This window comes from Cottoperca gobio, chromosome 17, assembly GCF_900634415.1.
Source record: "Cottoperca gobio chromosome 17, fCotGob3.1, whole genome shotgun sequence".
NCBI lineage: Eukaryota > Metazoa > Chordata > Actinopteri > Perciformes > Bovichtidae > Cottoperca > Cottoperca gobio.
Genome location: NC_041371.1, coordinates 15,498,519 through 15,513,517, shown reverse-complemented (window position 1 = coordinate 15,513,517; position 14,999 = coordinate 15,498,519). Strand labels below are relative to the sequence as shown.

Here is a 14,999-nt window from a genome sequence, read left to right as displayed (position 1 = left end):
AAAAGGCCCTTCTCACAGCAACAACATTATGTGACAATAAAGTAACTTTGACAATAAAATAAAGGTGATAAAATATTCACATTAAAGGATGTTATACAATCAAAAAGCTCCTTTCTCTACAATATGAAACTGCGATGTTCTCTGAAACGACTGAAACTCTCTTGTTCTTTGGTGGTTTGCAAACAAAGTATTAGCACGACGACCACCCACTGATTTAGCAGCGGCTACCTTCATATTAAACAACTTGTTAAACCTTTTGAATAGCCTTAAAGTATTACTTCTCACAGGCAAGTTTCAGGACTCTGCAAATAATTTTCAAGACATAGTGAAATAAATGGCTCCCTGAGAGGTAAACCGGACCGAAAACAACTTCCTTGGCGGAGGAAGATATTGGACTTACATTCATCAGTTAGTGAGACGCATGACTCCAACGGAAAGCTAATTCTGGATGTGTAAGTAGGCAACTGATAAACTGTTAGGCATATCAACTTTATTACTCTATAAGTCAAACTCCTGTTATGTTTTTCTTGTAAGGATTTGGATCCGAATTGATCAACATAGCTTAAATACATACACAATTTGTAGGTAATGGGCTCAAATATACAAAACCACCTACAAGGTCTTCAGTCCTGTTCACTTTTTACTCACATACAGATTATATAGTTAAAAAGATGGAAGACACCTGTTCTGTGACCTATCACATACTGCAGTGCACTGCAATGTCAGCTCCCCGGTAAACAGCCTTGTAAATATTGTAATAGAAGCTGAGTGCACTGAGAGTACGTTATCCTTCCCAAAATACCCTGACACAGCAGAAGCGATTGGCTGATACAGAAGGACAACAACATGTCAAAGGGTGGTGACCTGGTCACCATGACCCTGACACCAAACTGCCCTGCTGATGTCCTTGTGCAAGAGTCCCACATGTTCCTAATGTGGGCTATCGTCACCACTCTGATCTGCTAAAAGTAAAAGATGCTGTTGGGTATCTGGAACATCATTCCCATCTTTGATTCCTATTGACCTTTCTCTTCATCGCTAATTGTTTTTATCTCTCTCGCTCTGCCTAGAAATCTCTATATATCTATGTCCTCTTCATCCCCTTTCCTCAGCTATCCCCCTCTCCATCTCCCTCTCCTGCTGCGAGCTCAAGACTTCAGAAGCTGGCTTCACAGGGAATGCCAGACAGCTACAATGGCACCACTAGTGGAACCAATCCTTTGGCCAAACTTAGATCTGATACCAATAATAAAAAAGTGTAGTGTACTAGTAAAAAAAAAAGCTGGCCTCTAGTCAAGAAATGACTTAATAAAAATGTTTTAAATGCCAAAATCTGAGATTTAATCCAATCAATAGATTGTTAGTCATAGATCACATGATGCTCTTTTTGATATGCATTTCAGCAATATTCCCATCACCTTTGTTAGAGAGTGTATGTCACTGTCTGCACTAATAATCACTCTTCATCAATGTGACAGTTGCCAACCCCACACAAATAAAAAATGAACAATAGCATTGAAAACGCACAAAGCTCCCACTCATGCATCACACACATGCACAACCTACCTTAGTGTAAACCCCCCATGACAGTTCCGTCTCTGTCACCATGACGACAATCCCAAACATCCCAAAGATGAGTGCGTAGTCGCTGAGCCGCTTCCGCTTCTCAAACAGCGCCCTCCGGTGGCCGAGCCTGTAGCCAATGTCCCTGTTCTTCTTCTGCGGCGCCCTGCCTCCGCCGCGCACGCTGCCCTCCCTGACCAAGCTCTCGTTGGACGCCTTGCTGGGATCTTCGCCACCATTGCCCTTGGACACCACCACCTCCAGGCCAGAGCTGTGCAGTGTCTGCAAGGGCTGCGTCTCTGAGTCGAGCTCCGCAAGGTTGCGGCGCGACGAGGACGCCAGGCTGCCCACTAGTGGTCTCACCACTCCGCCATTATACTTGCAGGTGTTCATGGCTATCTGAGGGAGTCGGCCGCTGCTCTCGGAGAGGGAGGGCTTGGATCCAGCATGGCTCAGCTTCTTCTGCTCAGTAGTGGCCTGTGAACAGGAAGAAGAGTGATAAATACAATACTATCACAACAAATAAGGTGTAAAAACTGAAGCAGGTCGAAGAGACACACAGGTTTAGACTTTAAATAGAGCATTTCTGTAGGAGTTACATCATAGAGAGGGCACACAGAAGGGAAGGATCTTGCAAAACAATTTTGGTTATAAAAGCAGACAGATTTAGTGCTCAGCAGGACATGTGGCCAAACATACAGTACAAACCAAAATATCAACAGTTCTTGTTTGAAAGTCTCAAATAGCCTACACTTCTTTCTTGAGCAACATATACTGAGAGCTGGTAACATTTTAAGTTTAAGCCTGTGTTAAGAAATGTTGAAAAAACAAGAGTCACAATTTTACAGTTAAACAACAACAGTTAAAAACTCTTCTTCGACACGACGTTTTCACATTTTCCCTTCAAGAAAATGGCATCAAAATTGGATTGCTCACAAACAAATCAATAATGAATGACTTTGATGTATAAATAAAACCATATAACCAATAGTGGACCCTACAAAGTGCAGAAAATTGAATCTTTGCTTTGCACAAATTTAGATATGAATGATTAATGCTCGCCATGACCCTGTTTCCTATCAGAGAAACACTCTTCCTCTGCAGAGAGTAGAAGCGGGATGCCAAAAAGAGAACGAAGAAATGTGGACCTTCTCAAATCAGGCGTACCGTAGACCAAATGTGACAGTCACACTATTTTAAGAGGCAAACAAGGAAAACCATTTCCTTTGAAACACACTTAGTTTACTGTACAAAGTGTTGAGGTTAGGGGCAACTCAGGGGCAAGTTCAGAAAAATATGATACATGCATATATATGCACATAAATATGTTTAACTAATAAATAGTATATTGAGTATATAATTTTTAATTTCACCGAGAAAGGAGAATATACATTAAACTTATTTTACTTCTTTATCACCTGGACAAAATGTTGCTAATTTGCTTTTCTGGCCCGATGCCATGCACACTCTTCTCTTGCATTGAGTCGTCTATGTGTCTGCTTTTTTTGGCAGGAGCGAGTTTCTGTCCCACTTACGCAGACAGAAAATGTTCAATCCATGCAGAGGCTGTAGAGTCACCCCAGAAGCATCTATCTGCCTGTCTATCCCTTGCCCTTCAGAGACTCTGGCAGATTATCATAATGGGTTATGAAAACTTCACATGGAACAGTGCTTTTTCCGAAACAAGTCGGGGGTGTGTGATAGCACTGCTGGCCCTTTTTATTAGCCTTGACAAAGCATGCCTAATGCCTTTAAATGTGCTGGTGGGAATAAAGAAGGGCGGCCCTAATGGAAATTTACTAACTCCAGTCCTGTGATGCTATCGTCTTGCGCATATTGTGGCTCCATGAGAACAGGACTAAAGGTTAAGGATTAGTGCAGCCCATAGTGTTTCTAATCCCCTTTTCTGTATTAAATTGCTTTTTAATCTGTGCCATTAGGACCCTTCTACATTTTTGAAGACTGTGCAGTTAGTGAACTTTAGGTTTGAATGACAGAAAATACTGTAGAAATAGATGCCGATATGGCAATAGTGGTCCAGCTGCCGTAATATTTGAGGATAAAAATAGAACAGGGAGTGCTGAATTTAGAAGTTTGATTTCAGTTCAACAAATAAAATTAAAAGCAAAGTCCCAAAGAGTTGATTAAATGTCTTACTACTGATTTGTTTCTTTCCGTAAAAAAGGTGAATCCTTGTAATTTACAATTTATAGATGCAGCAACAACGATTACAATCCCTGCATATTTAATCATTTCACTGACACACAAAATGACACAATTTCTGAAGCTCCTTGGATTTTTTTGAGAATCAGGAACGCACACAACTATGAAAACTCCATATAATGAAAATATCACTGGAGACTATTAGAGGAGAACAGCAGCAGGGCAAAATCAAGAAATATTGATGGATTGAACTCAACTGGTGTAAACTATCACACTGTGTGGGTCATTTCGTAGGTTATTTTTAATACGTTTTGTTAAATATTTATAGGTCTTCACCAGTACGTAAATAGCTCGCCTTTTTCCGGCATCAAGCACTACAGTAGATCTGCCTGCCAGTCTTTTGAATGTGTTGAATCTCCAGCCTAACTACAAAACATCATTATTCTTTTGGTTTTGAGTGTCACAACATAATGTCATTCATTGTCAAAAGAGAATTTCCTGCTTTTGTGTAGGAACTAAATCACTCTGAAGCTCCTGCTCTGAACTCAGAGTATTTTTAGACACAGTCAAACTTTCAGAGTGGTTTTGAGATGCTTGATATGTAAATTTGGATGCTGGACTATGATATCTGGAGGAAAGAAAATCAAGACTGACTATCACAAACAAAGGTTGTTCATGTTTGTAGAAAACATTGCTTTGTATAGCACACAAGTGTATTTTACTATATTGTCTTAACACATTATTGTAGTATTAGGATTCAGTATCTTTCTTAAGCTTCCAACCATCAGCCCTTTGATTACTAGCCAACTTGTTCACACACCCCTCCCTGCATGGGCCCTCAATGATTTCAAACTGAACACACTAGATTAAAGTGCTTGATAAATTCCTCCAATTTTTTATTTTTTATTTAAAAACATGTGACTCCATGTATAACAAATGGCTTTGCAAAGCTATGGGTTCCTCCATTCATGAAGTTAGAGTAGGACAATGTATTTAAAAACAGGTCATTCCTACGTCCCCAGGATCCTCATTGTAAGAGATTGGTAATGGTTATCTTTGCAGCTCAAATTGCAAAAGAACAAAAAGGGAGATGAAAGTTTCAAATGCAGTTTGAACGGTTACATTTTTTTTTTTTTTTTTAATTCAGCCACAGTGGAGATATCGATGTCGAAAGTCATATAAGCTGTAGGTGTGTAATTTCAAAATATTGACTCAAAGAAACATAGATTGAACATTTGAAAAAAGCATGGCTGAGAACATAAGATCTCATTAATGTGTCATATTAAGAAGATATTGAGCTGGGGAACACAGAACCCTGGGGACACAGATAGGCTCTCATAAAAAACCAGAACGCTTTTCTCAAAGATAATTAATCACCTTTTAAATATTTCTAAATAACGTGAAAAGAAACTAAAAATGTACCCCTGATTTGGTTTCCGATGACCAATTCCATGACGATAGAGCAGAGTAAAAAGCGATGTTGTGACAGTCAAGAGCCTGAGGCGTAAAAGGAGAACGTCCCAGGAAGTGTTGCTCCAATAATGTAAATGAACAAGATTGATGAGAGACACCAAGAGAGCTGGGCTGCTGTTACATCCTCAGCTTTAGTTACCTGTCTCTGGTGATCATCAGTCACTGAACCAGGTCAGGACCGACACAAATATGGGCAGCTGTCCCATCAGTCAGTTTGTATGAACACTGACTGTCCGCAAATAGGTGAGATAATATTTGTACATGCACATTGAGGAAGAAAGACAAAATACCAAGATGTATGCCATACTTTTTCCTCTGTAAAACTAAACAGTCCTTCAACAGGAGTCCTCACATCACATTCCAAAACCTCAAAGCAGCTTCAATCAATTCCATACTGCCGCCCACTTAGCCAGCTACCCAAGCTCCGTTGCGTTTTGCATTTCCCCTGCAACCCGACTAAACAGTGCGGCGAAAGGGCACGGCGGGCCAGCGTTGTCCTTGTCGTCCCCTGATGCCCCCACAGAGGAGACAAGGGGAGGCTGCTTGTCCAGCCGACCGACGGCTCAATTTCATTCTGAATGGCACGCAGCATCGCGGCTCTATGAAATGGAGCCTCATAATCAAATTGAAAAGCCTCAGTGCAGAACAGTTTAAATGAAGGCAACTCTCTGCCTCGCTCCTCTCTCTCTCTCTGTCTCTCCAGCCAGCTCAAATCTAATAGAAAAATCCTCTTTCTCTACTGTCGTGTGGGGCTTCTGTGCTGCAGTGTTAAAGACTTATGTACCCTAAAAATGGAATTGTGCATTATAAAATCAAGTGCGTTCAATTCTGCGTGTTTGTTTGTGAGTTTGAGCATGCTGGTGCCAGTCTGTTTAATTATGTGTGTGCTGTATGTGGGTGTGCATATGTGGGCTAGCTTGACAAGCTGAGCCTCAGCCAGGCACCGGATTAGGTCGGATATTGACGCAGACAGTATGCAGCAACGAATCGAGCGCAAGGAGGAATTGTGAGAAGATCCACGTGCATGTGAGTGTATAAAATCTGCAAACGGCGGACGCCTGACAAGGCTGACATCAAAGGAGGAACGCGAAGGAGAACGAGTAACAGGGTAGGGTGATAAAATAAGGCAGAAATTGAGAAAACATGAAAGATGGAGAGGGTGAAAGAGAAAGAGATAAATGAAAGAGAGGGAAGACAGCTCCCTGTGTGTGTCTCTGCCAGCCCCTGGAGTGATTGAGAGCTGCAGGCTACACTTTCCAGTTTGTCCCTGCACACTAGACGCTGTCACATTTCTCTGACAGGCCAGCAGGAAGCAGGACTCCTCCGTCCTACCCTGACCAGCATGTGGATCATTCGGAAAAACCTCCATCACAGTGTGCGGTGATGGAGCTAAACAATATGTATTTAATGCGATCTAATGCTCAACAATGAATAGCAAAGGCGTATATATCATGTCTCGGGGATAATGGAATGAATTAAAATGTGTCACCTTTATCAGTGTCTAAGTAGAAATGCTATTTCCTCGCAGCAGTAGAAAGGGTGAGCCTCTGTGTGCAGAGTCTTATCACGCTATACTTCATGTCCATATAATATATATATAAATATATATAGCTCTAATAGCAGCTGATAACACACAATACAGCAACTGTATATTGATTTAATATGGATACCGTGACATGAGATTTGTTGTCGATTATAATTTTGGCTATTGTGATATAGTAAGGCTGTCACGTTTAATATTAAATTCAAACTACTGTTCAAAATGTTATATTTGACTTATACAGATGTATTTAAATTCAACAGGGCTATGCCTTGTACTTCAGCAGCAGGTGTTTTACTGAATTTACTGTGTCTATGAAGCATTGTACTTATCAAGGAGGTGTTTGTAATACTACCTTGACGCCTAATAATTAGGTTCATATACAGATGACGATATTTCTTAATCAACAGACGGAGGAAATGTTTGTATTGAACATAACTGCAAATTGTTCACTCCCAGAACAAAACGTCTGTAGTCATCATATCTGCCAAACATTCACATCAATGTTCTCCTTATATTCGCTCCTGGCAACCATTAAACGATTCAAATGTTTATATTCAGGCAACTTAAAGCACTTGAGGTTAGGGAAAGGTTTTGAAGTGTTGAAAATGTCAACACTGTCTTGAGGCATGAGCCAGGCCACCAACACCTTTGTTTATACTCAACTGAAACCACAATCTTTCCTTCAGATTAACCATAAGTGTGTTAAAGATAAGTGTTGAGTCTTGTGTTGAGTCTTGTGTTGAGTCTTGTGTTGAGTCTTGTGCTCTGAACTAATGGTTCTCGATATTTGGATGGTCAGGGATGGTTATGGATTGACCTTTGACTACTGAGGTCTTGTGGGCACAACCAAATGAAACATCAGTAATGAAAGCTGCATATTTAATAACTACTGTCATGACCACCACCTCGAATACTAAATGCTCACCGTCCTTCAGTGAGGACGATTCGTTGAAAGTGTAGGGGTCTTCAATGTAGCGTCCATTACTATCAGTGGCTTTAATGGAATCCCCAGAGGGAAGACTCAACGCAACAACTCAGCAAGAGAATAAAAGGCAAAAATAAAATCTATACACAATAAATTGTGGAAATACAATAAAAAAATAATCTAAATTCAGAACTGCAGTCGCCTCCGGGATGCTATAACCTTTACTGAGGCAAATAACTAGACTTAAAATATATGACAATAGCATTAAGTCACAGCAGAAACGAGATGAGATTATTTTACTGTTAGTTTAGTGTTGGGATTCTTGGCAACTATGAGTCATTTTTGTGTATTTTACAGCGGTAAGAATATACAAGCATGAAGTCACAAGAACAATATTACTATGTGCATATTATATTAAAAACTTCTAAAATTCTAGAGACATCTTCTTTCAAAACAAGCAAATATTGCATGACACATGCAGAGTTGCAAACTAAAGATGAGCTATTTGGTATCAAAAATAAAAGATTGAATTCTGTGTCTGCAGATTTCCATGTCCACACAACATGTAGTTTACAATGATGGTAGCTTAATAACAGAGATATTTATTGGCCTCGAGCAGAGCTCGGCCTCCCTCAGTCTCCCCCTCTCTCCCCCTTTCTCTCCTCTCAGACATTAACAACAAATAGGCAAAAACAAGACAAAACCTCCATGGAGAAAAAGGACATAGGTACATGCCTGTGGTAATGTGTTATTGTTAGGACTAATAAGTCGCTGTGCTCAACAGAGACACAATGCTATTATAATTAGGACCCGACAAGGTTACTCCATGTGAACCTGTGTGAGTGTGCGTCTCATAAACTAGGTCCTGGGTAGATTGGGGTTAGAACTGATGGGGGGTTACTTTCCCTGTGGAACAGCCTCTGCCTCATTAGCAACAATTCTAATTTCCAGCAAATTAATGGAGGCGGTTGTTAGAAACTTGATTTGTAGATCAGGACAATAATGAAAGGACTGATCCTGGTAACCAACCATCAAAAATACGCACGACAGGAAATGTTCTCGTACAAATATAACTGAACCATTTGACAAGTACTAAACTAAATGGTAGGAGGATGTCCTGTTTATAACTTATAGCAGATGTTTTTAACTGCGAGGGAGAGTTGAAGTGGAGGCAGCTTGGAAGGCTCCTCCTTCTCGGAGTCATAACTCAGCCACATTTGAACACACATACAAACAATACAAATATTTTTTGATTCAGCGTGACTTACACCTTTCAAGAATATCATTATCGCCAACGTTTAATGCGAGTACATGTCCATAATTCAGCTTAGAGAAGATGCTTCATTTAACTTGAGAATCATCATTTTTTTTGGGGCTTTTGTGCCTTTAATGATAGTACAGTTTAAGATTAGGAAAGGAGAGGGGATGGAGCAAAGGGCCACAGGTCGGATTTGAACCCCGGAAAGGACCCGCTGTACCAGGTGAGCTACCAGGGCGCCCATCATTATGTTTTTAAGTCTTTAGTATCAAAGTAATCCAGTGATACATTGCAAATATGAATGGCTAATATCTAATTCTGTATAGGTTAATGGTGCCATTTTGCAAAATGTGAAAAGATATAGGCTTAAAAAACTGTTGTAACCCACAGCTAACTAACTGACTCCATACATTACACCTCCTGTTTTAGTCTGTAGGTGGGCCCACAGTGTCAGACTTTGAAACCCCCTGATTTATAGTAATCAAAAGGAAGGGCTCAACATACCCATTGAACGCAATCAATCAATCACTCCACCAAAGGCAAACTTTTGACAAAAATGAGTTGGATTGTTTTTGTGTTTTCCTAAGATGCAACAGTATTATTAAAATGTAGTTATAAAATGAGAAAAGAAAAAGGCATCCACAGCCCTCACTACTGCAGAATAATCCATAAACTAGTAAATGTCACTTAAGCAAAGATGTTTTCCCAGAGAAAGACGTATAACTTGGAAAATGGCCAGTTGGGCCACTCAAAGTCCGGTACGTTTGTTGTAAAAACTGCTCATAAATGACACAACAGGCAAAGAGTCCGAGCAGCGTGTGAGAGCATCTCGGACATAACTGAGGTGTGAGATGAGGAAAATGTGGATGTTATGGAAAAAAGAAAGTTATAAGACAACCACTCAATTTAAATGGACTTATTTATTTTGGAATGGACCATCCATTGGTGGTTACATCATGGAGTTGTATTCAGGTCAGGCTGCTATTTTAATTATTATTGGTTTAAAAACAAAGCATTTGCAGTTTTAGTTTAATTTCCATGACTATGAAAAGTTATTTTCAGATTACTGAAATCTTTGGGTGGTGGACCCCGGTGGTTAGGGAAGCCGTCCGACTGTAGAAGGAGTCCTGCCGTGGTAGAGGCAAAGCAGCGGGTGTGGGAGAAGTTCGGAGAAGCTATGGAGAAGGACTTTCGGTCGGCACCAAGGTGCTTCTGGTAAACCATCCGGCACCTCAGGAGGTGGAAGCGGGTGACCATCCAAGCTGTATACAACAAGGGTGGGACCCTGCTGACTTCGACTGAGAAGGTTATCGGGTGGTGGAAGGAGCACTTTGAGGAACTCCTGAATCCGACTGACACGCCCTCTATGGTAGAGGCAGAGCTGGAAGCTGATGGGGGATCATCGTCAATTTCCCTGATGGAAGTCACTGAGGTAGTCAAATAACTCCACAGTGGCAAAGCCGCAGGGGTTGATGAGATTGATGTGGAAGTCTGGGACAGTGCCTAGGGGGTGGCAGACCAGGGTGGTGGTTCCCCTATTCAAAAAGGGGGACCAGAGAGTGTGTGCCAACTACAGGGGTATCACACTTCTCAGCCTCCCTGGTAAAGTCTACTCCAAGGTACTGGAAAGGAGGGTTCGGCCAATAGTCAAACCTCTGATTGAAGAGGAACAATGCGGATTCCGTCCTGGTCGTGGAACAACGGACCATCTCTTACTCTCGCAAGGATCCTGGAGGGGGCCTGGGAGTACACCCATCCGGTCTACATGTGTTTTGTGGATCTGGAGAAGGCGTATGATCGGGTCCTCCGGGTGATACTGTGGGAGGTGCTGCGGGAGTATGGGGTGAGGGGGTCACTTCTGACGGCCATCCAATTCCTGTAAGCGAGAGTTGTGTCCGGATACTCGGCAGTAAGTTGAACTCGTTCCCAGTGAATGTTGGCCTCCGCCAGGGCTGCGCTTTTTCACCAATCCTGTTTGTGATTTTCATGGACAGGATATCGAGGCGTAGTCGTGGAGGAGAGGGGTTGCAGTTCGGTGGCCTGAGGATCTCATCGCTGCTCTTTGCAGATGATGTGGTCCTTATGGCATCATCGGTCTGTGACCTTCAACATTCACTGGATTCGGTTCGCAGCCAAGTGTGAAGCGGTTGGGATCAGCACCTCAAAATCTGAGGCCATTGCTCTCAGCAGGAAACCGGTGGATTGCCTACTCCGGGTAGGGAATGAGCCCTTACCCCAAGTGAAGGAGTTCAAGTACCTCGGGGTCTTATTCGCGAGTGAGGGATGATGGAGCGAGAGATTGGCCGGAGAATCGGAGCAGCGGGGAGCAGGTACTGCAGTCGCTTTACCGCACCGTTGTGACGAAAAGAGAATTGAGCCAGAAGGCAAAGCTCTCGATCTACCGGTCGATCTTCGTTCCTACCCTCACCTATGGTCGTGAAGGCTGGGTCATGACCGAAAGAACGAGATCACGGGTACAAGCGGCCAAAATGGGTTTTCTCAGACGGGTGGCTGGCGTCTCCCTTAGAGATAGGGTGAGAAGTTCAGCCATCCGTGAGAGACTCGGAGTAGAGCCGCTGCTCCTTTACGTTGAAAGGAGCCAGTTGAGGTGGTTTGGGCATCTAGTAAGGATGCCACCTGGGCGTCTCCCTAGGGAGGTGTTCCAGGCACATCCAGCTGGGAGGAGACCCCGGGGAAGACCCAGGACTCGGTGGAGAGATTATATCTCCTCACTGGCCTGGGAACGCCTCGGGATCTCCCAGTCGGAGCTGGCGGATGTGGCCCGGAGAAGGGAAGTTTGGGGTTCCTTACTGGAGCTTCTTCCCCCTCAACCCGACCCCGGATAAGCGGTAGACGATGGATGGATGGATGAAATCTTTGCATTACAAAGTTTTATTTATTTATTTTTATTACAGAATTTATTTCTATAAAGTCACAAAATATGAGAAAATTACAATTCTTAAAAATCCAAAGAACAATAGGCTGGAGTAAGTATTATTTTGGTAAAGAGGGAAAGAACAAGAACTTCACATTATTAAACTGCACTTTACTTGTCACTGCAATTTTAAAAGAAAGAGCCTATTCCAGGTTAGATGGGTGATGGCACAATATAACGTCTCACATCACATATTGTCAGAGTTGATGTTGGTGTGTAAATGCCTCTATAAAACCTGCTCCTTCAGTTTTGATATTGTACATGGAAATGGACCGTTTCACTAATCAGCTCTCTAACGCGTCCGCTTTGTTTTAGCTAATCAACAGTACAGCTCTGTATTGCTCCCATTATTGTTGATTGCTTGATTGGTGCCAGATTTGTGCAGATGAGCCGCTCGTAAAGAGGCAGACCCAGTCCTCGACACATTCCCAAACAAACTGAGTCTCGTGAGGAGGTTTAGGCCAGAAGTCCCTCTCATCCCAACACCACGGTAGTCTTTTATAAACATTAATTCTTAGTGACAAACTTCATCTTACTCTCTTTCGTATGTCGTTGCACCCTTCATACTGGGTTACGTAAGACAACAAGAATTACGTTCACATACAATAATTTTGCATTCATTAAATTCACTTTTGTGGAAACGCCCAGTACGTTTTGATCATTAGTTTATTGGATTATTTCCAAAAGTGGCAGAAAAGAGGATTAATTGAGCTCATTTTGAAAATCGATATGATTACGAAAACTAAAATGTATTATTTTATTTAAAGATTGATGCATTTTTTCATAATTAGATGAGGCTGTCAACCTGCTGGCAAAGACGGAAGTAACTTTAATTTTTAAGAAATCCTATTTGTTCCTTCGTTTTGCAGTCAATATCGAGAAAACGGAAAAACTTGTTTATCTTGTTTATAGATACAAAACCAAAAAAGAGAGAATTCCACTTGTATTTGCGTTTTTCCGTCTTGTTAAAAGAAAACAAGAAACCGAAAATACGAGTCGTTTGCTCATTTCTGCCACTTTGGATTTAATCCAATAACTAAACTATGACAACGTACACAGAATTTAATGCTACCCTGATTACGTTTTTCATTAATATATTCAGGGTGTCACTAATTTTAAAAATCTAGTTAAAATGTATGAAAGCTAATACTTGTGTTATACAAGTGTAGGGAAATGAAATGGCAGTTCAGTGCGACTATCAGACTACTAATGCGGGAATTCAGATTGGTTGTTGCCGCTGTAAGGAAGCGAACAGCCTTACATTCACAATCTTTCCATCAACAATGTCACATCCAAATTGAATCCATATTCGTTCAGCACAGCACAAAGTTTTATACATGTTTGCATTAACAAAGAGAACAACAGTTTACATACTGTATGATACATAAATACAAATGGATGCATATTACATTCAACTGTTTGTGAGTATGATAACCTATCAGAGAGAGAATTATTGTTTTTTGTGACAAATGATGGTGAATGTAAAAGTAACAGTGGTATATGAGAAAGAGTGTAATTATGTACTGGAGGCCAAAAATACATGAGTGATGAAAGTTTGTGACAAATAGGACAAGAGGGAGTGACCACTTCAGTGTACATTAATGTCATTCACATGTACAATTATCCTCTCATACTATAATGGTAGAGTCCATGAGTATGAGTGTATGTAGTTAGTGATTGCATATGGAAGAGGGCATAGGAGTGTTAAGGAGAGTGTATCATTATGTAACATTATGATGTTGTGTTAGAGCAAGTATGATTTATGACCTAAATGGCCTCTCATAGCAATACTTCTTCCCACTTATCATAACGACCAATAATGCACTCTGTCAGAAGACACAAACGCACCAAACCACAAAAGCTTGAAATATAGCTCCGTCTATGAGGACCCAGAGGACTAAACCATCTTCATTAGGTGACTGTTCCCCTGGGGGCTATTTGACATCCCAACAGGACCACAGTGGCCATATATTCCTCACAGAGATTATTACCTTAAGTGCTCCATAACCCACTCTACAATCCCACCATTTTGACCTCTCATCAAACTGCATTCACTCTTGTGAGATCCAACAACAGTATCAATGTATAAATGCCACAGACTGACAACTTCTATTTTCATTGCAAGGTGATTGTAACTCATTTGAAAACGAGCCCTCTGTAAATTCAGGCCGAAGCACTTTATTTCTTACCCCTTGGCAAAAACATCAATAGAGGAGAGAAAAGCCAGGACAACCTATAGCACAGGACAGATCGATAGCGCAACAAACTCAGTAAAGATTGACTGGAGAGTTGGCTAGAAACGTCCTGCTTGAGATTTATGACGTGAGGAGGACACGAGCCAACAGGAGCGGGAGCGAGAGGACACGAGAGGCAGAGGGAAAGAGAGTGATGGGGAATCAGAGGATTTCTCTTTTTGTTTTTTGCATTTCAGGGTCAAATTGAATCCTCAAAGAGAATATATAAATGTTGAATACTATTGAATAACAAATCGATATTTCCTTGCAACTGTGTGCGGTTTTCTGTAAAAAAATAAACACCAATAAAAAAATAAAATAAGTTTAATTAATCTCAAACCATGATATTCTGTTTTATTCCCCATATTCTAGTTATCTTCAATTTTCATTTCAAATATGAGACTTCCCAGTTGAGAAAACAGGAAACAACTGATATCTCAGGAAGCAGACGGTATATGTTTGACATTCCAATGGGAAAATGACTGAAACAGTGACGAGATGAAATTAGAAGATATCAGGTTTCATTGCTCCTCCACACTAACAGAGAGCCCTTACCATATGTCACCCGGCTCCAGCATGCTCTGACTGGTGCAGCCGTCTTCCATAGAAAGAGCTAATTGAATATCCTTATCTGGCTCTGAACCCCCCTTTTCTCCGGTGAACTGAGACACAGGCCAGTTGGAAAAGCGGCACATTTGTATTCACCCACAGACGCAAATGTAACACACACACACACACACGCACACTGCATAATTATGTTTTCATGTAGAAGAACCATAACCAGACCCCCCCTCTGTACTGTACTACAGACAAAAGTCGCTGTCTTACATGCTACTTTATTACGTGTCACATAAAAATAGTTCTGGGAAATGTGCTAACAGCCTCCAGCAGTGACTTTTTTTTTG

The 14,999-nt window shown here is 41.4% G+C and overlaps 1 protein-coding gene across 2 annotated transcripts in view; it reads right to left on the bottom strand.

Moving 5' to 3' along the window:
- kcnn1a (potassium intermediate/small conductance calcium-activated channel, subfamily N, member 1a) overlaps positions 1 to 14,999 on the bottom strand; it is a 74,274-nt gene that overhangs the window by 24,118 nt on the left and 35,157 nt on the right. For both annotated transcript variants that reach the window (XM_029453293.1, XM_029453294.1), the window contains exon 3: positions 1,567 to 2,040. In XM_029453293.1, the coding sequence (XP_029309153.1) occupies positions 1,567 to 2,040 (474 nt within the window). The remainder of the gene's footprint in view (positions 1 to 1,566; positions 2,041 to 14,999) is intronic.